The 24,749-nt window shown below is 41.3% G+C and overlaps 2 protein-coding genes across 2 annotated transcripts; one reads left to right on the top strand and one right to left on the bottom strand.

Annotated features, from left to right (window-relative positions):
* Positions 1 to 539: 539 nt before the first annotated feature.
* On the bottom strand, positions 540 to 15,072 carry umodl1 (uromodulin-like 1). The gene is made up of 19 exons (XM_053441749.1): positions 14,924 to 15,072; positions 14,417 to 14,659; positions 13,983 to 14,141; positions 13,198 to 13,325; positions 12,738 to 12,924; positions 10,852 to 10,992; positions 8,887 to 9,159; positions 8,007 to 8,264; positions 7,206 to 7,318; positions 6,858 to 7,068; positions 6,139 to 6,276; positions 5,895 to 6,062; positions 5,763 to 5,831; positions 4,771 to 5,591; positions 4,531 to 4,670; positions 4,148 to 4,384; positions 1,554 to 1,710; positions 1,230 to 1,314; positions 540 to 769 (listed from the first exon to the last, which is right to left on the bottom strand). Exons 1-19 carry the CDS (start codon positions 14,997 to 14,999, stop codon positions 582 to 584), a joined length of 3,792 nt encoding a protein of 1,263 aa, XP_053297724.1. The 5' UTR covers positions 15,000 to 15,072; the 3' UTR covers positions 540 to 581.
* Positions 15,073 to 16,829: 1,757 nt separating this feature from the next.
* On the top strand, positions 16,830 to 24,650 carry zbtb21 (zinc finger and BTB domain containing 21). The gene is made up of 2 exons (XM_053441607.1): positions 16,830 to 16,967; positions 19,537 to 24,650. Exon 2 carries the CDS (start codon positions 19,539 to 19,541, stop codon positions 22,608 to 22,610), a length of 3,072 nt encoding a protein of 1,023 aa, XP_053297582.1. The 5' UTR covers positions 16,830 to 16,967; positions 19,537 to 19,538; the 3' UTR covers positions 22,611 to 24,650.
* Positions 24,651 to 24,749: the final 99 nt, after the last annotated feature.

Here is a 24,749-nt window from a genome sequence, read left to right as displayed (position 1 = left end):
AATGAATATTTCAGATGTGTTACAAACAGTTCACTGAACGTGTAATGGTAAAAACAAAAAACAGCAGCAAAAGGAAAAGTGCATGAACATTATTGAGCACAGTGTAAGGATATTGGACTACATGAATATGATCATTTATACGTACTGTAAATGTGTACTAGTTACATATAGTCACATATATATATATAAATATAGTCATTACATCATGTGCCTGTTTTCCCTTCTCAGATTGTAACTCCATTATCACATCTGTTGCTTCTAAATTTTTCCGTTTTTGAAATATGTAACAAATATATTTTATAGTTTAAAACATTCATCTATATATTTGACATTTCAGTGTAAAACTAACAACAACTACAATATATATATATATATATATAAAGTGGGCAGGTAAATAACAACATCATCTGTACTTCATTTATTTTTCCATGTCCAGAGATTTGCAATATTTTAATCAGAACTAATTTGAAAATTGCTAAACAGTGCCATCTAGCGGCGACAATGCAGAAATAGAATGTATTTAAAGTTGTTTCCCAGTTCTGAGACTTTTCTTTGTGGGGGGTGCTGCTGCTGCTGCACCCTTAGGTGTTGAAGACAAGGTAGGTGAAGTTCTCCGGCTTGGGTTTGACACTGAAGTTGTAGTGTCCGATGCGGTTCCTCTGGTAGTAGAAAAGGCAGACAAAGCCAAAGAGGAAGAAGACCATCAGGCCGACTCCGAGACAGGAGAAGCCGATTATATGAACAGTGTCAAACTCCTGGTCCAAGTTGTCTGAAAGAACATGAGGAAGATAATAGTGTTAAGATCAGTTAATACAAAGTCAAGAGGATAATGGCTTTGAAAGGTCAAAACCCTTATATAAATTCTGTCGTTTTGATAAGTTATTAAACCAAACTATTGCTGAGCATGCTTTTTAATAAAATCATCTCATGAGTCCATTGTGAGAGTAAAATGCAAATGAATTTTGATCAACCTGGCTTTTGAGGTCGTATAATTTCCGTCAAGCTACTTAAACTTTCCTCCCTTCCAGACTGATTCTAGAGAGAGCAGCATCCCAGTCGTCATTCATTTGAAAGCTTGGATAACAATTCAGCTCATCAGAGGCAGAGCAGGAGCTGAGAGTGTCACTGTTCCTTCAGGTGGAATCCTCTTTTTTAACAGACTCACACGTCATAATAGAAGAGTAACATTTTTTATTATAGACAAAGTCATTGTCTTTTAAAACACTCACAATCAAAAAGTCTTTGTAGAGGTCCAGTGGAACCGTGAGATGTTCCCAGTCTGTTCATAGATCGAGATGTTCTCTGCAGACAGTCCTGCAAAGACATGCATTTAGATAGATAGATAGATAGATAGATAGATAGATAGATAGATAGATAGATAGATAGATAGATAGAGATAGATAGATAGATAGATAGATAGAGATAGATAGATAGATAGATAGATAGTAAATAGATAGATTGATAGAGAGATAGATAGAGAGATAGATAGAGAGATAGAGAGATAGATAGAGAGATAGATAGTGCCTTTACAGTTTTATATAGGATGTACATACAGGCACACAGGTGTCTGATCCTCTCTGGACACAGATGTAGACCTGGCAGTGCAGATAGATCACGTCCAGGTTGACGAAGGAGAAAATCTGCACAGACACTCGAGATGTGCTGTAGTTCCCGTTCATCAACACGTCGGTGTACGTGTTAAGGGAGCAGCTGTGGAGAAAAGAATGTCAGAGATGAAACAGAAGTGTCTTTTTTGTATGACTGTCTCTGATGCTGATAGAAATGATGTATAAATACATGATTGTTGTAATATTTTTTATTTCATTGCTATGAACATGAAAACCTGTCGGACTAAACTGTGGCGACCTGGATCGAAGGGGCCTTGGAGTGATTGACAGCACTGGGCTGACTGTGGATTTATCGTTGTCACGACATGTTTTTTTTGATTTGCTTTGAAATCAATTGCAAACTGCTTTTTTTTATAAAGTTATTTGAAAAGGATCCTCCCTCCATTCCTTCATTGATCTGTGCTAATAGATGCTTTGCAATCTCAAAGGTTTTGTTTTCCTATTTTTTTGTTTCCTCATGGTTTGCCTAATCTAAACTGTATGCTTGTAATCCAGTCATCCTAAATCTATATTCATATTTTATTTACTGGTATATATATATCTGCCTACCGGTATGTGCAGATGACTTCTGTTCTTTTATTTGAATTATCAAAACTAACACTTCCATTGGAGAGTGACCTGGTGGAGCATTTTTTAAGGTGTATATACATTTGCAACGCTTATACAAGTGTAAAGCAATAGAAGACCAGGGGGTAGATGCCTGTCTAATGTGTGCTTTCTTAAATCAGAAGCTACAGACAGGATGTGGTTTGCTTAGCTTAGCATAAAAACTGTTAACAAGGGGTAAATGGCTGTTTAAAGTGACAACATTCTTCTACCTGCATGCATGTCTACCGCTCAGCACCTAATATGTTATTATCTTGTTTGTATAGTCCATACAAAGGCCAAAGTGTAAATAATGACAAAAACATACTGTCTGTAAGGAGAAAACAAACATGATATTATGTGTTAATTACAGATGTTTAGACGTGCTGGTAAACAGATTTCATGACTTTCAGATGAGTCAGTTAAGACCTGTTTCCACTCTTCAGGCTGAGCTGCAGTTTTAAATATAAAGCAGCAGCAGCTACAGTCAGCACCTGTGGCTTTACATTCTACAGACATATTAGAAAGTTGTATCAATCTACTGACTCAGCAAAAAAAAAGTAAATAAGGGTGTTTCCCAAAATGTCAATCTACACCTTTAAAGGGGACATATTATGAAAATTCCACTTTTGTAGTGCTTCGACACGTTAATTTGGGTATCTGGCATGTCTACCGTCCCAAAAACTCTGGAAAAGTTGGGGGGCGGGGCACTCAAAACAGGTCAATCTGAGGAGGGCTGTTTTAGACAGGGTAAAAAGGTGCTGTTTTAAAAGATCCTTGTGGTGTTTTGACCAAAAAATGTTACAGATATTTCATTAAGACCCCAAAGAACCATATCAACTGTGGCAAAATGGGCATAATATGTGCCGTTTAAGGGAAAAAAGGAACAGACATAGTATTCTGTGGGGGTTTTCTGAGCTTGAATACTGAATTTTGTGTTTGACTCATCATGATTAGAACATGGGGGAGTCTTCATATAACATCACAGCTTTTATTTAGCAGATTAAAGCATCATGAAGCCGAGAACATGTTCTTAACCTTTTTTTAGCCTGTGAAGGTATTTTTAGGTCTCAAAGACCACTTAGCAATTAGTGTTGTCATGGAAATCTGGGCACCAGTTCCATTGGTATTTTATTTTTAAAGCATGAAGGGAGCCTCACACTGACTAAAATGAGGAAAATATCATAAGAGACAATTGTAGCAGTGGTTTTATTTATGTTGTAATTTGAAATTTCTTGCGATTATATTGTATTCTCTGATTTGTTATCCCTATGACCAAATTAAATAACTTGTGATCTCAAAATAAAAAATGTAAGAAGTCAAGCCTTAAGCGGAAAAAAAACATAATATTTCAATAAATAACATATTTTAAAGAAAATAACAATACAATTGTTAATCTGTGAACTGCCAGGATCTAATTGTAGGGTCTGACTGCTAGGTTGAGGTATTCTGAAGTGTGTAGTTATGGTAGTATTGTAGTAGTAGTTGTAATAGTCATAGTATTTGTTAAATAATTAGTAGTTATTATAGGCATGGTAGTTTTATTTATAAAACACATTTCATATGTAGTTTGAAGGTGGTGTACAGGGACGTTAAGAAACAGAAATAAAAAAATAGGATTTGCAAAGAGAAGGATAAAAAAGGTAGAGAAGAAATAAAAATGATTCCTTTAAATTTAAAAGGTATGAGTTATGTTAAAGTATTGGAAAAATAGAAATAAAATAGAAAAAAATATTAAAAATGTATCCGAGTACCATTGGGCCATTGGTTCCAGCACTGATTGTTTAGATTTGACCATGGGCCCCACTAGCTGACCATATTTAGGGTCAGCTCCATTCATATATTTAATAAAATAATATAAACTGTTAATCTAAGTGAACTGTTGGTCTTATAGAGACAGTGGCAGGGACATTGTGCTGGAGGTGGAAACAGACCTGTTCTCAATGAAGGGGTAGCTTTGGGTATCTGCAGGATTCAGGGTGGGAGTAGCCCAGCACTTGTTGATGACTACTTTAATCTGCTCTGAGGAGGTGTTCAGGCTGACCTCCACCACCACCGAGTCCTCAGACGACAAGCTGTAGTTGTGTGGCAGAGGGACTGTCCCATTCATCAACCGTACCGTCACCTGGAACGACCCCAGGCCCATAATGATATCGTTGATAATGTCATACCTGGATTGGTGAGAACAACATATGTTAAGCTATGCATTGAGTATAACGCTTGCATATTTTGATTTTATGTGATTATTGACACATAAAATCAATTGAGTCCATCATTCCTTTAAAAACATAATAGACAAACAGCATGTTAAGCATACCCCATAGAGCCAAAATCAGCAGAGATAAGCATGCTCTTCATGTAGGGACACATGATGGGAACCTCCAGCCGAACTCTGGGTGGGATGTTTGGATCCATGGAGTTGAACAGGGTCACAGACACTGTGTAGTGGGTTTCATTCTAAAAATAACAAAGGGTGGAGGCAGATTGGGTTGAATGCAATTGAATTGTAGAGTCAAAGAAAGAGCAAGAGCAAATGCATCAGAAAAGAAAAACCCACATGTGTAAGTATAGTGGCGCACTCATTCCAGGCCACGGTCAGCTGGGCATGGGTGGCATTGCCTCCGTTGACGCCGCATTCCTGCAAGCCCAAGTACAGGGCGCTCTCATTGATTTTGGTGGTCAGAAGAAATTCTCTGGAAACTGTTACGGTGATGGAAGTGACCCTGCACTGCACTGAGATGGCCCCTTGCACAGAGTGGGTTCTCTGGGCCAAAGCAGTGGTTGTAGCAGCAGCAGCAGTTGTGTTGGTAACAGTGGCTGCAGGAGTAGAAGTTATGGATGTTTTTGTAGTATTGATGGTTGTTGGGGCAGTAGTGATGGTTGTTGGGGCAGTAGTGATGGTTGTTGGGGCAGTAGTCATGGTTATTGGGGCAGTAGTGATGGGTGTTGGGGCAGTAGTCATGGTTATTGGGGCAGTAGTGATGGTTGTTGGGGCAGTAGTCATGGTTATTGGGGCAGTAGTGATGGTTGTTGGGGCAGTCGTCATGGTTATTGGGGCAGTAGTGGTGGTTGTTGGGGCAGTAGCGATGGTTGTTGGGGCAGTAGTCATGGTTATTGGGGCAGCAGTGATGGTTGTTGGGGCAGTCGTCATGGTTATTGGTGCAGTAGTGATGGTTGTTTGGGCAGTAGTGATGGTTGTTGGGGCAGTCGTCATGGTTATTGGGGCAGTAGTGGTGGTTGTTGGGGCAGTAGTGGTGGTTGTTGGGGCAGTAGTCGTGGTTGTTGGGGGACTATTTGTGGTTGTTGAGTTTGTAGTGATGACTGTTGTGGCAGTAGTAGTGGTTGTTAGGGCAGTAGTGGTTGTTGTAGCAGCTGTAGCCATAGCTGTTGGGCCAGTGGTCATGGTTGTTGGGGCAGTACTCGTGGTTATTGGGGAAGTAGTCATGGTTATTGGGGCACTATTTGTGGTTGTTGCGGCTGTAGCAGTAGCTACTGGAGCAGTAGTGGTGGTTGTCAGGGCTGTAGTCATGGTTGTTGAAGCTGTTGCCATGGTAGTTGGTGCAGCAGTGGTTGTTGTTGGGGGGTTAGTAGTGGTTGTCATTGCAGGAGTAGTGGCAGCTAGAGTGGCGACAGTTATGACCGTAGAGGTGGTTGAGCCCGCTGTGGTGGATGTGGCTGTACTAGAAACCATTTCACTTGTTGATATGATCACAGTGGTTATGTTTGGAGTGGTTGTTACTGTGGTTAAAGTTGGATCCCTGGCCGTCGTTAGAGATAGGGGGGCTGTGCCAGCTGTAGAGAGTATTGCAGGTATTGGTGATGGTGTGATTGTCTCCGAGGATGCATTTGCTGCACAAGACAAGATACTGCGTTACAAAACACAAAGATATTCTCTTCACTAGATCTGTATAAAATCAATTCATACCTTGACAGGCTCGCCCAGGCCTGTCTGGGTTGTTGTCTGTAAACGCTTCCTTGCAAACACACGTGTAAGAGCCATTGGTGTTCTTACATGTAGCCCATTGGGAACAGTCGTTTTCCCCTGATTCACATTCATTAAAATCTACAAAACAAATGATTTTGGATCAATAACTTGGATGTTGTTTTTTAGACTTGTAAAATGTGACTGCAACTCAATGACATGATTTGGTAAACCCCCAGGACCTGGCAAATGCCTAAGTCTTTTTAACTACTGCCCCATAAGATCCAGGTCTTCAAGTCCTTAGCAGGATGACCACGATGACATCATTAATGTGTTTTCCATACTCAGAGATGAGTATAACTAATGTGGAGCAACTCATCTAAAATACTGAGGTGTAAAATCAAACTTAGGCTACAGTTGAATAGTCAGAAGAGAGTCCTTTCTTCTGACTATTCAACATTTCCTTGACCTTGATGGAAAATATCATGAGGTCAAGGAAAGTTGTGAAAGACAATTCATAAGGAAAATCATCATACTAAGAGAATCAATCTGCACAGGGCTGCATCATCGATACATTTGACTGAAATCTCTTTCATAAAGAATGTTCCAGTGTATCCTATGACCAGTGACCATAGTCATTTAAATACATTTTTAATTGCATTAAGATCATTCTCAACCCAATCAAATATAAAGTTTTTAGAACAGCGAGTAAAAAGACGTACCAGTTATGCTTGTGCTGTTTCTATCCACAGTGTATTTGGAGCTGTTCATCAGGGAGTTTAGCAGAGCCAGGGACACATTATTGATGTCTTGGCTTTGGCTTGGGGTGAGGATGAGGGTGAGGACGAAGTTGACCACCACACTGCCCGCTGAAAAGCTCCTTATCTCAATCCTCACCAAGAGCTTCATTTCCTCAGACAGAGACTGGTAGATCTGTTAATGGAAGAAATAATGGCATAAGTCTGAGTGGCTGAAACAATAAAATTAGCCAAAATGTTTTTGATTAAACCGTGAGAAATTCTATCCAAAACTTACATTCCATCATTAGATGAGCCTTGAAATGCACCTACCTCCTCTATGATACTGGCAGTGAGGTTTTTGTAGGCCTGGCTGCTGGAGTTGTGCAGGTCATCAGTGAAGTTGATGTTGGTGAGGCGAGTTGTGGCGTCAAGAGTCTGAGCATCTACAAAGAAAAGCCTTACTTTACTACTAAATGTCAGATGTCTCACCAGCCTTGGGCCTGTTGGTTAAATAAGGTTTCCTTCATCACACATTAGTCATGTATCACTTTGCGTCTCAATCCCCTCGGGGTAAGAATCTGTGGCTGCATCCTTTCATTTAGAAAGGAACTTAAAAAGTCAGTGTCTTCTCCTGATGCTGAGGGAAATCGTCCTTCTGTTAAAAAAACATACTGTTAATATAAGAAAAATAAACTTAAATTGATCTAAAATATTCACTTATAGCAGCAACTTAACAGCTGTTCTTTTATATTACAGCTGTGGCTGAGGAGGTAAAGCGGATCATTCACCAACTTGAAAGTTGTTGACTCAATCCCCAGCTCCTTCATTCTGCTTGCCTTATATTCCTGGGCTACTCTGTCAGAGTGTGAATGTAGATAGATAGATGGATAGATGGATGGATACTTTATTAATCCCGTGTGATAGTAAAGCACAACATACAGTAGAGCTCGGATCTATGTCTGTGTGAATTGGTTAATAGGATTTGTTTGTGTTTGAAACTTACCATAACTAATATAATAAGATCTATATTAACAATAACTTTCTGTAAGTTTTGAATTCATGACACAATCTAGCCTATTTAGTTAATAAGGCCATTGGAAGGTCAAAGCCTCTGGAACAACCAGTTCTTACCTGTCTTGGCCAATACATGTTGGGAGACCCCTTCTCTTCCGCAGGCCCTAGGAGTGACAGTGATGTTGTAGAGCCCCCCAGGCTGCAGTCCCCTCACCTCCATCATGGTCTGATGAGTTTCCAAAGGGTGAATGACCTCTGACCCCTTCCTCAGAACAACCCGGTAGGTCTGGTTTGTCTGAAACTGGCTGGACCAGAACACACAGAGGGAGGTTCCAGTAACGTTAAACAACGTTAAGGTGGTGATGCTGGGAGGAGCTGAAAGGTGGTGGGGTGGGTAGGAATGGAAAGATAGGGGCAGTGAAAAGGTTTATGTTTTATTCATTGGAGCTAATAAGTTTGACATTTTATTGGGAGATATGCTGGTGTACTTTCTAGCAGATTTAAGTGAAATGTTTTTATACTATTGTCATGCCTGTGTGCAGTGGCGGATCTTGGGTCAGGGGTCACAAAGTGGACACAATGTCCACTGAAGGCCCAATTATACGTCCAACCACTCTTAATACATTGTGGTGCATATTTAAGACATCCCCTGTTTACTGTTGCTATAGCTTTTAGCAAAGCACATATCATTCATTATATTTTTTATTTTCATCCTTGTTCAACCACATTGTTTACTTCAAAAGAGCCAATCAGATTTTAGCTGGGGTCAGTGCCCCCCAAGCTGACCCCACTCCTGGACCGACCCCTGTCTGTGTAGTAAATATAAGACTATAATTAGATACTTAAATCAACTAGACGACAAATATTGATCGAAAGAAAGAATGAGGGACATTAGGGGAAGTTCTTACATTTGGACACAACAGTTCCTACTCCGGCTCATAAATCATGAATTTAGAGGTCAACACAACCTTGACGAAGACAAATAAATATTTCTTACAGCATGTGCTTGTCGGCAGAGGTAACTCCTCAGTTGAGTTCTTGCTGATATAAGGTGCAGAGCTCATCCACTGCAGAGCATGTGATGAATTATAAGGGACAGAGCTTGTATAACTCAGAGCTGTAGTCATGCTGATCTCAGAGGAGTTGTGGGTAACAGTGGTGCTGCTGTCTGGAGGCTCCTGTGTGGTGTTGGGGGCTGGAGTGTAGGTTGTGGTCATGGGTGAAAGGTGGGTCAGCGGGGTCTCTGTGCTGGTCCACATACCAACACCAGCTATAAGAACAAAGCACAGAGGTCAATGATGATAAATCTTCATTCGATCCATACATCATAGTTTTAAAATACAAGGTGTATTATTGCTGATTTCAAACTTGCCACTGCAGATCAACTTACTGCCAAAAACCAACAGGTTCATCCATCCATCTATACCGCTTCTCCTTTTGAGGGTCGCAAGTGGGCTGGAGAACCAACTGAGCTGAGATTGAGGAGGATAAGGGATTCTCCCTGGACAGGTCACCAGCCCATCACAGCACAAACAAAGGTAGGCTGTGTCCTCTCACTAATCCAATAAATAGTGAGCCATTGTGATGTGTTGTCCGAATGTTTAGGGCCATTTTTCCTACCCTATGTAGTGGACTCATTGTTTCCCAAAGTGCATCGTGAAGAGTAATGTAAAGCCAATGGTCACTCACTGAGCGATATATACCATCATGCATTGTGCTCACGGCGTTGACAGGACAGAAAATGGCAGAGAAACAAAGGGGGAGAAGGCAGCAATAAGAGACCAACCTGTAGAGGCTGCTATCTGCCTTTTAGCTAAAGTATTATTACTAAATGAGCTCACTATATAGCCCTATAGTCCTACATAGATGTTGATCTATGGTGAGTTGGTCGTATTGGATGAGTCGGACCCAACCATAGACCAACAATCATTCTCCAATTCATCTAACTGGACTGCAGGAGGAAGGCCGGTTATCTGGAGAAAAGCCACACAAACATGGGGAGAACGTGCAAACTCCTCACAGAAAGGCAAAGGTGCTAATCACTGCACCCACGCACGTTCCGCCACTAACAGAGGAATGATAAATATATATTGTCAACACACACATGCTTGTGTATTCAGGAGTTAGAAATGTTTAGGCCACTGGACTTGTATTTCTGGACTTGCTTGTTTCACCACTCAGCAAAGTAGCAAATGTCTTCAAGAGCAACCAGCAAGTCCAGTTACCTATGTACACTTCTGAAAATAGTGGATGATAAAGAATCACATACCCTTTGGGAAGATACTTACCGATATAATGCATTTCCTATAGTCCCCTACCCTTAACTTATCCATTGCAGCTACATGCCTAAACTCCACCCTTATCCTAGCCCACTCAAATCTAATCTAACCTCAAACTGCTCTTTGAACGTGAGAATGAGTCAAAATGTCCACACTTCCCTAACTTGTCCTTTCTTTAATCTCTCCATACACAGACACACACACACAAACATCGATCCATCCATCCATCGATTATCTATATGCTAATCCTTTGAGGGTTGTCAGGGGAGCCGGAGCCAATCCCAGTTTAAATGTTGTGAGAGGTAGGGGGGGTCGACAGGTCGCAAGGGTATAGCAGGGCAAACATACGCAGACAAAAAAACATTCACACAGAGTCACTCTAACTTTAAGTATAACAAATACTTTAATTTCTCTAACCAAACACATAAATCTGAACTTAAACTTAACTTAATAACATGTCTTTATCTTAAAAGGTAATTATTTACAATGTTGGAACTTCTGTCCCCTTGAATCAGAGCAAAGGAGTCTCTATAATGTGACTGTGTGAATGGATTTAGGTTCCCACAACATGAGTTATACACACACACACACACACACACACACACACACACACACACACACACACAAACACACACACACACACACACACACACACACACACACACACACACACTCTGTTTCACCTGTACAATTGGCTCCAGGGTTACTAGGCTCAACATCGATGTATCCTTGGTGACAGGTACACAAGTAGGATCCCACTGTGTTGTTACACTGTGCTTGAGGGGAGCACTGATGGAGGGTAGACTGCACACACTCATCTACGTCTGCAAATACAGACACATGAAGAGGGTGGACTGGAATTCCAGTTACATACATACAGTACATATCATAGGCATTTGGACAGTCACACATTCTTGTTCTTCCTCGTTCTAAATAAAAGTGCTAAGTCCTGTGAGAACAATGAGAAGAACTCCCACACGCTGTCTCTTGTGCTGCTGAAATATTTACTGGTAACAGTGTTTCCGTCAATCTGACCTTGATCCAGGTAACTGATTAATATTTCAGCAGTAAACGAGACAGTGTGTGGGAGTTCTTCTCGTTGTTCCCCAGTTGCAACTCCCTCAGACGTGCCTGTCTCTCATTCAGCTGTGCAGAGATTTTTCCAAAAATAAAGTCTCAGAAGTATGTAAAGAACTGTGTGGGATCGGTAACCCCAGGGTTCAGAGGCTTGACAGAAACACATGAATTCTCACTACATGTGGAAAATCCCTCGCAGTCGTCATTTCCTGAAGTCTTCAACCCACACACATCAGCAGAGATTTTGTGTAGAGCATATTCACACGGCAGCCATTTTCCTCTGACATCATGCTCAGTGTCAGAAGCTCAAATGCTTGAACGAACAGAATAATGTGGTACTGCTGTGATCCAGGTTTAAAAGTCATTAATACAGAGAATCTGACAAACTGTTTTCATTTCACTGCAACTAAAAGACAAAGGACAACAAAATCTGGATGAATGTGAAACCATATTTAAAGGTTGAACAATACATTTGATCTTTCTTCAGATAACATTGGACACCAGCTAACGTGAATATAAAGCTCTGGTTGATTTGACTGCTCATTATCATTTTGCTTTAGGTCATGAACTTTGCCATTTTTCTCCACAGTTTTCTCCTTCATCATATTGATAAAGATTGATTTTAGTTTCAGCCATAAGACGTTGTTATAGAATTCTTCCAGTTTACGATTTTCAGGTTTGCCAGGTGTTTGCATCTTGTGGTGAATTCTCTGAGGTTCTGATCATGAACTTTTCTCTTGATCATTGTCAAGGATACGTGTCTGCAATTTGTGTTAAAAATCAAACTTTATGCTGAAGAGTTATAGTTGTGTTTGGATAAGGAGTACTAATTATAAGAGATGTCAAAGATGTCAAAACTGAATATAACGCATACTATTATGACAATAAACAACAAGCCAGAAACAGGAGAGAAATACATTTATACTGCGATTATACATGCTCAGGTAAATATGAGCAAGGAAACACTTTCTTCACTGACAATAATGATACATTATCATTTTAGCATAAAAGGTTGAATAAAATGTATGTCGATTGGGAATCACCTGTAGGATAACATTTTGAAGGCAGTTTGATGTGTTTTTTGTGTTTCTGCGTGATGGAGAGCTGACTGTGTTTTTTGTGCAAATATAACAAGTGTGACCGATCCAGATTCATGATTAATATATTTTCCTTTCATGTGTGTGTGTGTGTGTGTGTGTGTGTGTGTGTGTGTGTGTGTGTGTGTGTGCGTGTGTACGTGTGTGCGTGTGTGCGCGCGTGTGCACTTGCTCTGGTGTTATTTTCCGCTATTGCAGGAAACATCCCACAGATGACTGCCACTCAAATAGAAGTGGTGGGAGAAGGAAACTGGTGCGACTGAGTCATTTCTTCCTGAACACTGTGTTCTCTGCAAAATGAATCATTCTCAACTCGGCAAGAATGTCATTTCTCTGAAGGACAAGAAAAAGCCCTGTGCAGCTTCACAGAGACAAACACAGTCGAGCCTTCTCACCTTCCACTGTTACAGATGTCACCTCTTGTATGTGTTTCAGGAGCAGATGCAGCTTTGATGTGACACTGTGCAGTGACAGAGTGGAGCTGCAGACGATCAGCAGTGACGTTGCAGTCCTGTATGGATGCACAGGCCACGAGCTGAGGTAACGGACTGAAACCTCATCAGGCTGCAAAGCTCCAGTCACCTATTAGTAGTAAAGAAACAGAAACAACTCATTTATCAACGAGTATAAATTAATCCTATCCTGATATAGCTGATAAAGCCTAACCCCTGATGAAACCTTGGTATATGTTCTATAGTGTAATCTCCCAATAAACAGAATCACTAGACCAGGTATTGTGACATTGGTAGTGGTAATAACTGGCCAGAGTTCTTCATAGCATATAGTCTTATCACAGATATCATACATACAAAGTTTGTGGCAGAGCTTGTTTTAACATATTCGAGGTAGTATTACCATTGCATGTAGTAATCGTGTGTGATTCAGAAGTCCTTTATCCTGGGACAACAGTTGCTGGTGATCTGTCTTCACCGTGACTGTTGCATTCCATCGGTATCCTCCATTCACAGAATGATTAGCTGAGCCTGAAAGTTACATTAAAAGTGATCACAAAGAATAAGCCTGATTTTCTCACTACAGCCTTGAGGTATCTGGAGATGGATGAATATTGTGAGTATGGAAGGCATGTGAAACTTATAGTTGACTTTAGGTCAAAAGTATGGCCTTTCTCATGCTTAATAGAAATGTTGCCACTACGTTTGATCATAAAAACTTAGTTTCCATTAAGAACTTGAGATGATGTATTTTCTATGTAAAATGATCAAAAACTTTCAAAATTTCCATCAAACTTAATTTGGAATAAAACCAGATATAGAAATTGCATCCCAAACATTACAGGAAATAAACCAGGCTGACGAAGTAGGAAATGACAGTCGTTGCTGCAAAAAAAGCACAAATCCTTCTCCCTTTATCCCCTTGAAAAATACCATCATCATTTCCAGATGCAGTAGCTGGTGTGCAGCAATGTATGGTATTTATTTGTGTTGGTTTTTGAGATAAAATGATGGACATTAACATTCAGTTAATCAGCAAACCTCTGATATACTGGCTGACACTGTCTGCATAGCTTAATCTGGGGTTTGGGTAAAGTCTGACCCCTTAACATATGACTTTACCAAAGAAAATATACAAAGCGGTTTACTTTGACGATGAATAACAACGTTTTACGAATGTGTACTAACTTGAAGGTTGACTGCAGAAAGAGAGACCCAGTCTCTGGCAGCATTTCTGCCAACCTGGGCAGTCCATGTCCCACACACAGTCCTCTGCTATGGGACAAAGTACATCTGCAGTTGGACATGAGCCTGGCTTGGCGAGGAGCTCTCCTGTCCTGTTTACAGCTTCATTGAAAGGAAATGACAGGTTGCAGACCATATATTAGCAGCGAGATATTTGCTGCAGTGGAGTTTCTGTGCTTCCATCTGGTGCCTCGCACACAGCAACACATACCCAAAGGTCACGCTGATTGCTTGTCTGACAGCCCAAAATCGAATGATGTTATATCATCAAATATTACAAGCACAAAAACAACTGAAATCTGTGAGCAAACAGAACAATTAGTGCTCTCTCTCATCCTCACATGCAGACATGGATAAATGATGTTGGATACACTTACGCAGGGCGCAGTAGCGACCGACTTGTACGTAGCCATCGCAGCACTTGGTGACCAGCTCCGCCACTGTCTTGTGTTCTGTCTGAGGAACCATCTTGTAGACAGTCACTTCACATGTTTTCCAGAGGAGCCAGCCGCCACAAATGTTTGTCACAGTATAAGGAGCCTTGTGCATCACCAGGTAACTCACAATCCTTGTCTCGTTGTGAATACAAAGATGGTAGCCAGATGGAGACAGACTATTTCCTGGAATAAAGTTTATTTTGTCAATTTAACTTCCTTGGTAGTTAGCCTCTGGCTGCCTAATGACATCTTATCTCTCCAACACTCCACCTTTATTTTGACTCATTCAGAAAGTATTACATCACATGCCTAACTATATGTTAAAAATGAATTGTATGGGTAAAGCAACAAGTATACATACTACTAGTATAGTTACTCCTACACAGCATATTATTTTATGACGATGCATTAGTTACATGTTAATCTGTCCTCTGCATAGAGGCCTACCTTCATAGCCAATGTTTTGTCCTCTAGATAGAGCCATCAGAGCCGCCGCCACCCAGATGGAGAACGTCCAACTCATTTTCACAGATCAGAATCTCAAAACTATATTTAACGAGCACATTGTACGTGCATGTTGCTCTTTGAGATGTCGCTAACTAACTGTTCAGGGTGTATTCAAAGACCAAATCCTCTGTGGCTCTGTCTTCCTCCTCCCCTCGCTGCACCATCAGTCCCTGATGGACAACAAAATCATGGCAGCCAGTGGGTAAGTATTAGATGGGTATTAATATCTGGAGTTATTTGCTGTGAAATTGCATTCATTTTTTGAAAGCACTTAAACAATTTCATATCCTACATTGCCATTATTTCAATGATAAGTGTATATCTGTATATCACAGAATGAAAATACCATTGGTTCACATGATGTGTACATATGAAAAAGCCTTTTTTCTCTTTTGTAGTATTAACAAGTTGTCATTTTAGAGATTTTCGCAGTATTAGGGCCAGTAAACATGTTTATGATGCCAAGGAGACCGAGATGAGGCATGGGAGGAGTCAAAGTCCCTAATGACTTGGTTTCCACACAGGTAACCATGGAAGTGCTCGCTATGCTGCTGGCACTAACAGCCTGTGTCAGCCATTAATGTCAAATAAGGAGGAGTGAGAACTTCCCTGCCATTTTCCCACATGTCTTCATTGTCATGATATGAAGGAGCAGCGGGAGGCTTAAAATAAAGATCAAGATTCTGTCATCACGTCTTCATCAATGTGTATGCCTTTGTGCGTGTTTTATAAAAAGAATATAACAGGTCCTCTACGGTCTGTATTATGTTTCTAGCATATCCTTCGTAGTGGCAGTGATTAATATAATCACTGGTTAATTAAATAGTAATGAGGTGTGAAAATGTGCCTAATTGTACTTGGTCGTGCCATGGTGACTGGGTACAAGCTAATGCACTGGAGCATGTAGATGTAGGGAGGTGCAGGGCTACAGTCAGAAGTCATCTAAGGTCAGAACACATTGAATGGTTTCACCACAAATAAATAAATAAACGTTGTTCTATGAAAATTAAGATCATGAGGGGCGGTGCATTCAAGTGCTGCTGCTGACTGGGTCACAAGACTGTTGTCAGGTACTGATAACACTTGCTTTCTAGGATGAGACCTGTAGGCCAAATAAACATGGCAACAAATCCCCACTGGATGCCAATAATGACACAAATCTACTACCGTGCTGGGGGGGGGGGGGGGGGGGGGGGGGGGGGGGGGCATGTAGTTACACCGGCACTTCACAGTTTACACAATGTCAGACTATATACTACATATATATACATATACATATACATGTGCATATGCACATATAAAGCGAGAGAGAGAGAGTAAAAATGATAATGAAGAATAATATCATACTCAAAGGTTATTAATCTACCAATACTCAATCAATCAATAAAACAAGACTTTAAGTTAAGATCGTGATAAATCACAATAAAAAATACTGAAAATAGTCCAGTATTTTAATATTCCAAACATTTATTTCCCAGTGAGAAGTTGTAATTTGACTCTCCACTCTTGGGCAGATTGGTCTAACATGTGATTTAACATCAAGAAAAATATAGTTATAAACGTATTATAACACTTTATTTCAAGTATTGTTACAAATAATCACAAAGGAACAGTCAAGTACAAGATGTGTTGCAGGAACGAGGACAACGTAATACAACTTTACATAATTTTAACAGTAAGTTTCATTTTCCCTTCATAAATATGTTGGTTAAAACCAGATGAGTGACGGTTTAAATCAAAAACACGACCTATCCCTTTAAAAGAGCCCCCGTGTCGACTCCTCAATTAGTCCCGCCTCCTGCTCCCCGAGCAGCCTATCACAGCTCGGTGCACGTGACGAGCGTTCCTTGCGATGACCTCATCCCTGGTGTGGGATGACGTCAAATTCAAGATGGATGGAATCACGACCAGTGCGCAGAAAGCTCCACAACAGTGAAGAAAGTGGTGGCGGCGCGGAGGAAAGAGCGTGTTCACGACGTGCAGGGTAAGTGCGGACACACCGGGAAACTTAAGGGTTGACGCGGCCGGGGGGGAGCACAGTTTGACGGAGCGCTGAGAAGAAGAAGCTTCTTTCCTTTTCCTCCCTGACGTAACAGGGGGGGGGGGGGGGGGGTTGTGCTGCGCTGCGCTGCTGCTGGTAAACCTGAGCGGATACAACCTGTTAGCCAGTGACGGAGCCGCGCGAGGAGCAGCGGACTCTGAGCTGAACCCAGGCACCCTGGAGAGAAACCTCCACTTCCAGCAGGGCTTAACGGCTAATTCACCCCCCCCCCCCCCCTCTCAGCTCCTCCGCGTGCCCGCAGTCAGTCATCTCCGCGCGCCGTGTTTTCACCGAGGGAACGCGCTCAACTTTTCCCCCGTTCTCCCCGATCAGACAGCCTTATACCTTCAGCCTAACGTGAAGGCAGAGAAGGCGGCTCCGTGGCCGTTAACAGCTCACAAGCGCCGGGCTGTTCTCCCAGCCTCGCTGCCACATCTCGGGCTGGAGAAGTTATTTGTCCTGAGAAGCGGAGCCACGTCTCATGGATGACCTAACGCTGAAAGCCTGACTCGACTTCCTCATATCTGACGCGGCTCTCGCCATCACCGCTGCTCTGCGAGTTGGGTTCACGCGGAGAGAGAGAGTGAGAGAGAGGCCACAGGCTGCTTGTTTGTTTCTGCTGAATGAATGAACCGATCACAGAAACTGCCACTGTTGTCAACATGTCTTCCGGTCACAGTTTTCAAAATAAACGTGCTTTATGTGTGAAAACATTTGAGCTCTAAAGTAAACACCCAATAGATGCCTCTCAGTGTAATATCTGTTTGTGACCATGTTGCCCAGTACTTTATATGTTGTGACTTGTGTTGTGTACAAATCAATGCAACAATTTGAATAAATAAATAAATAATATGTGCTATTACCAGTTTATTAGGTATATTAACCTACATCTAATGCCATTCCCAGTATTACCTTATCCATATGAATGTTCTTATGGCACAACAGACTACTCTCTAGGTTATCACTATGATATTCCTCAAGGAGAAGAGTTATTGCATGACTGTTGCATTAGACTGCATTACTTTTAGTCGGGTGCACCTCTTAAAGTGGTAACTCTGTGTATGTTGCAGTAATGTCCGGATAATACATAATATTAAAACACAAGAATGCTTTTCTTAACAGCAGTAGACACAAGGGGGATTCAAGATTCACAACGAAATTACAAAAGTATCATATCAATTTGTGCCTGTTATAAAGATTTTCTACAGAAAATATTCAAATATAAAATATGAGCAACTATATGATACAAATATGAAATATACAAAAGAAGTATAAGATAATCTTCTTCAATTCAATACAAGTTGAAGTAATGAGAGTGCAGTTAACAGTAGGAGAATAGAATAAAGTGACGTATATTATATGTCTTATATAGAGTCTTTAGGATCTGTTCCAAGGGACATTCAGCCTCTTGTCCTGTATTCTAAAATAATATTAGTGCAGGTTGTGTTTGGCGAGGTGTGAAAGCCTGTTGATGTCAACAGGGGATGATAAGCTGGGGGAGACTATACAAACAGTCAGCGGTGAAAAGCCTTTACTTTAAATGTAAACTTACTGCATTAGTTATGGAAGCTGATTTGACAGAGTTCAATTTCCATGATCTCTGACTACCAACCTAGTGCTAGGCCCATAAACATACTCAGTGTAACAGTGATTTTCGTTGTTTGTCATTTTGCACCGTGTATGGGTAAAGAAACAGGTTCATCTGACTTCTAGTGATCATCATAAACAAGTACTACTACAGATAAAAACATATAATTTAATTAATTAAATTATATATTAATTATTATTTTCATTATCAATTCAGAAGAAACACAAGCAGGGTGATGCATACCATGTGCATGCACTTTTTAAAATATTGTAATAAGGCCATTTAATAACGATGTCATTATAAATTACTATACTCTATGACATCACTTTTAGACTTCAAAACATGATGTCATAAATACTTTATTGCAGTAGTTATTTATTGATTTCATTGTGATGTCATGATTATGTCATTGTCCTTCTATATAATCATACATTATTTTTTGTTCTATACAAGCTTTGGGTCATTTCTATAGTCCTATAGGATACCTGGAAAATGCATTTTTGAATACAAGACGCAATTGTGACATTTGTTTGTTAATTCTTCATAACGTCACTTGACATCATATGACCTCATGAACAGAATATCTTTTATTACAATCGATACAATGGACTTTTGTGTGAAGCACTTTGTAACTTCATGCTATAATGCTATACAAATAAAGTTATTATTATTATATGATAGGGAAATCATTTTCTGGGCAATATAAGCATCAGATTTTTTCTCTATTAATTGTGAAGATCATGGAAAAAAGTTTTTGTGGAACATATACTTTTTGACGTCTGACCGAACAGCTCCACAAGTTAATCATCTGGAGATGCTTGTCTTTGGGAAAACGTACAACAAATATGTCAAGTGCAAACTAAATGATAATCTTTGTTTCCATTCCTGCATTAAAATAAAATACTTTCCCCCTTTTTTTTTCAGCCATGGAGAGCCTAGTGCATTACAGTAACCCCTCCCATGCCCTCTCAGTGTTTGGGGTTCTCAATGAGCAGCGACTGAGGGGCAAGATGTGCGACGTAGTCCTGGTCGTGGCAGACCAGAGGTACCAGGCCCATAAGTGTGTTCTGGCCGCCTGCAGTGAGTATTTCCAGTCCTTGTTCACACGGATGGATGCAGAGACACAGAAAGTTGTAAACCTGGACTTCTGTGAGCCCGATGCCTTCGAGATGGTTCTGAATTACATTTACTCCTCCTCACTCTTTGTGGACAAAGGCAGCCTTGCAGCCATTCAAGAGCTGGGCTACAGCCTCGGAATCCCTTTCCTCACCAACATTGTGTCAGCACGACCCCATGCATCGTACTGTGTGTCTAGAAAAAGGCTTTCGTTCTCTGAAGGGGATGAGAATGATGTCCAAACAAGGAGTGTCATTGTGCGTCGGGTGCGGAATGACACAACCCATCCCTCTCGCTCAAATTATCAGAAAAAAACATCAGAGATATCATTATCTCCCCTCTCCTCTCGGGAGGCTGCTCAGCCACCATCAGAACACAACTCGCACGAATCAGTCAGGAAATCTGAATCCATCAAAAGGAAATCCACTGATCAGAGGGAAGCTGCTGAGAGGAAGTCCACCAATCCTTACTCCTCCATATTAAAAGGGAATTCATCACACATCACATTTGTGAGGCCTCAGCTGACATCATCTGTGTCTTTCAGTGATGCTGAAATGCAGCACGTAAGGATGCAGTCTGGCATTGACCAAGGTACTAAAGAGGAGAATAAGGACCAGGACCAGCTCTACCACACCAAAGTGCCCTTTGAGGGTCAGGCCAGTGAGCCAAGCCAGACCATTGACAGGAGCGGGCCACTGATAAAAAGCCTCCTCCGAAGATCATTATCCATGGACAGCCCCGTTCCAGTCTTCTCTCCCACGCTGGAGCTGAAGGAGCTGCAGAATCGAGAACAGTCGGTTGTTAAAATGGCATCAAAAGTGTGTGGGCCGGAAACATCTGCTCAAAATGGTAATTCAAAAAAAGCATCTCCTCTGGTTCTCAGGTCAAAGTACCCCAGCACGTGTGATGAAGAAACTCAGGTAGAAAGAGAGGTCAGTGTGAAAGCTGAGCCAAGCAGTCCACTCGGCGACCCCATGGACATAATCCGGATCACAGTGGGAGATTCTTTGCCAGTCAATCTTAAAGACTTGCAAACCAACTATGACCAAGGATCCAGGATAGACTTCAATCCTCTGGGGAAAAGGAAGGAGAGGCCAGACAACAGAAGATATCCTTTCAAGAAGAACAAACTTTTTAAAGAACATACCCTCCCACCTGATGAGAACATGTCAGAAACAGTACCTCAGAGTGTCAGCAGTGAATCTATTGAGAACAGTGCAGAGCTGTCTAACAACAAGATTTTCAAATGCTGGAACTGTCTGAAAGTTTTCAGGTCTAGTGCTGGACTACATCGACATGTAAATATGTATCACAATCCCGATAAGCCGTATGCTTGCGACATCTGCCACAAGCGCTTTCATACAAATTTCAAAGTGTGGACACACTGCCAAACTCAGCATGGTGTCGTACAAAACCCAGCCTCGTCCTCCAGCTCCTCTGTACTGGATGAGAAATTTCAAAAGAAGTTGATAGATATTGTGCGGGAGAGAGAAATAAAGAAAGCTTTGCTCTGGAAGTTAAAGAGGAATAAGCAGGGCTTCCAGTCTCCGGTTCTTAACAAGAAGAGATTGAGGCCCAGCTACATTTGTCCTTACTGTGGGAAAGTGTTTGTGTTCCAGTCTCAGTACAGACAGCATTTAAGAACACATCCGACAGACAAATCTGACCAGGACATAGCAAGTGAGAGCATCCTCTACCAGGAACAGGATGAGATCACTCAGCAGAAGAACACAGACACTGGTGTTTACTCCTGTAGACTCTGTAATATGAAGCTGTCATCACTCTTTGAACAGGGCGATCATGAGAGAGGCTGTCGACATGCAACTGTATGCCCGTACTGTGGCCTCCGATTCTCAAGTCCAACTGTGAAGAGGGACCACGAGACTCACTGCAAGTACAAGAAACTGACGTGCCTGGAGTGTATGCGGACCTTCAAATCCTCCTTCAGCATATGGCGCCACCAGGTGGAGGTCCACAACCACAACATTATGACGGTGAAGGACCAGATTCACCTAAAGCACGAGGAGAACAGTGAGGAGGCGTCGGAAATGCTCAGAGAGGAGCATTATAGTGATGAGCCTCTGGCAACTGGGAGCTCGAGAGAGAACATTGGTTATAGTGACTCCTCAGGGCCATACATGTATGATTCAGAAGACTCGTCATCCTATGTGCCTGAGGACCTGAGCATGGGTCACCATGGCGAACTGGTGGTGAAGGAGGAGCCTTTAGAGGAGGCTGTGAGTGAGATGGAAAATACAGAAGCTGCCAAAAGTGGGTTTGAGGAGCCTGGTGTGTGGCCATGCGAGAAATGCGGAAATCTTTTCAGCTCTCGCAAAGACCTGGAACGACACCAGGAGCTGCTATGCCACATCAAACCATTCATCTGTCACATCTGCAACAAAGCCTTCAGGACCAATTTCCGCCTTTGGAGCCACTTCCAGTCCCACATGTCCACTGCAAACGAACCTGGAGCCAAAGAGTTCGACACACACCCCTCGCCCCTGTCTCCCTCCCCTCCCATGACTCCTCAAAACCCTGAGCGCCACTCTCCGCAGGCCACCGTGCTGAAATCCACGCAGCCACCGGCGACAGTTGCTGCAGAGATAGCCGAGGATTCCAGCAGCCCAGAGCCCTGCAGCTCATCAGCAAGCAAGACGAAGAGACCCGAACTAGAACGGCAACCCAGCAGCCACAGCCCTCTGTCAAGGTCAGACAGCATGGAGAACCCAGGTGGCACTCAGGAATCAGACACACTCTTTTACCACGCACCGTCTCTCTCTGCCCTGACGTTTAAGAGGCAGTACATGTGTAAACTCTGTCACAGGACCTTCAAGACGGCCTTTAGTCTCTGGAGCCATGAGCAGAGTCACAATCACATGTAGACCAGTTGTGGCGGTGCATTTTCATGAGAGACGATACAGAATATCGGAATAAACACACCTCAGCCTACAAAAGGAAGACTTTGAATGTATAGCTTTTTCGCTTGCCTCCAATGTCATATATTAAAGTGGCCATGCTCATTAGAGGCGTAAACGTGAATGTGCAATCAAGTGCTAGATCCCTGTGTGAGATGAAATGATCATAAATGGTTTATTTTCCTTTCAAAATGATCCGTTTAAAACCTCTTTTAGTTGTACACTAGTATTTATCTACCTAGGTGTTTTGAGATAACAAGGTACAGAGTTGCACCAGTCGGCAAATGGAGGTACAACTACATACACTGTTGTCTCAGAGTGTGAAAAAAGTGCTTTAAAGTTTTGGAGCTGGCAGTTGAATTGAATATTAGTGCTTTTCTGCTTTTGTGTCAGATCTATCTATTGATGTGAGTCACATCCCTTTAGGTAATATTGGTGGCCTCAACAATGTATTCAATATGCACTTTGTTTAACACTTTCGTTGTTATATGGGGTGGTTCATCCAAACTTGTAGCTATAGAGGTTTTAGGCTGCATAAGTAAAAAGGCCCAGCAGTATGTTTTTTCTTTCTTCATACTTAGCATTCCTCTGAAATTTGTTGTCTCATATTTGAGCCTCAGACTGATTGACCTTCAGTATAAACAAAGATGTTCTAACACACAGTTGGCACATCAGACTCACCTCAGACACCTCTGGTTTCAAACACTGCTTCTCAGTATGCAGCCTTGATTAATTGCTTACACTCAGTTCTGAAAGGTCACTGTATCTTCCTCATTGTCAGGCTGGTGAATCATGTTATTTTACAAATGATTGAGTCAGTGCAATCAACGGTCATGAGATTTTAGAAGGAAAAAAAAATGTCTTCACAGGTAAACACGTGTTTCCAAATGTTGCTGAAGAAAATCAATTGTAAATAAAAAAAAGAAGGTGCTCAGACCAGCTTATTTGTAAAAAAGGGGTCATATTACCAGTGAAGAGAATGGGCAGGGTCGATTTGATGGTATCCTAAATACTACATTAACATCATTCAAGTATTTGGCTCATGACTTCACCTTCTAGAAATCTGAAATATCCGCAGCGAGCAAACTTTCAGACATCTTTGATAAAAGCACACTGCAGTATCATAATATAACATATGGTTGAACTCAGTTAATGAATATGAAACTTCTAATATTAATTCGTGTATATTAGATTCTACTCCTGCTTAAATAAAGTCTCCTGCCCCAGTGCAGCATTAGCAGTGTTATGTAAATACTCATACACTGACAGATTTGTGCAATCGATGTAAACCGAGCTTTACAATGCTTTGGTGGCCTTATGCAAATTTTCAAATGCTTTGTCGATATTGTTTCACATGAAAGCACAACAGACGACTTACAACTCAGGCATTTCGATTATTGGTGGTATAGTGGAGAAGAGAGAGGCTGATCTTTTTTCTTTTCTTTAATGGTGAGAGAATGTTCCTGCTTCCTAAAGGTTTATTACTAACGATTGTGTTTTGATTGTATTCCAGTTGTTCCACAGTTGTATTCGCGTACTAGTATATTCTGCTTTCGCTTTAGCTTGACTGATTGTCTTAAATTATTAAGATTAATTATATTTGGAAGATGTTGATTGCTCAACTAAATTTGTTCTATTGTTTTTCCTCTAAATGAGTGACTCTAGCTGCATTCAAATTCATTGGAGAGATTCTGTATTGCGAAATAGTGCTCTTAATTTCCTGTGAGAAACACTTTTAAGGTTTCACAGAAACGACTAGAATTGTGTTTATGGAAGTGTTTGTATCTGCGATTTTGTACCAATTTTGTTAGTAAAGAAAAGTTTATCTTTTTAGTATTCCTGTGCTCTCACTGCAATAATGATTACTGTTCTATTTGTATCAGCATAGGTTGCATTATTGTTGCTTTTGGAGATTTTGCAGTCGTTTTGTGCTTAGGTTTTTCTACAGTTTTTGTGCTTAATTTCTGTAATAAAGAGTGACAATGGAGAATACATGTACAACCAAAATGTTGTGTTTGAATCATTTAGCTTCAAGTGTTCACTTTACCTCAGGTCTATGTAACCAGGCACCTCAGCTAATGTAGATCGTATTCTGACATCCTTTAT

The sequence above is a fragment of the Pleuronectes platessa genome, chromosome 15, assembly GCF_947347685.1.
Source record: "Pleuronectes platessa chromosome 15, fPlePla1.1, whole genome shotgun sequence".
In the NCBI taxonomy this organism is placed as follows: domain Eukaryota; kingdom Metazoa; phylum Chordata; class Actinopteri; order Pleuronectiformes; family Pleuronectidae; genus Pleuronectes; species Pleuronectes platessa.
This window is presented reverse-complemented; position numbering and strand designations above follow the sequence as displayed.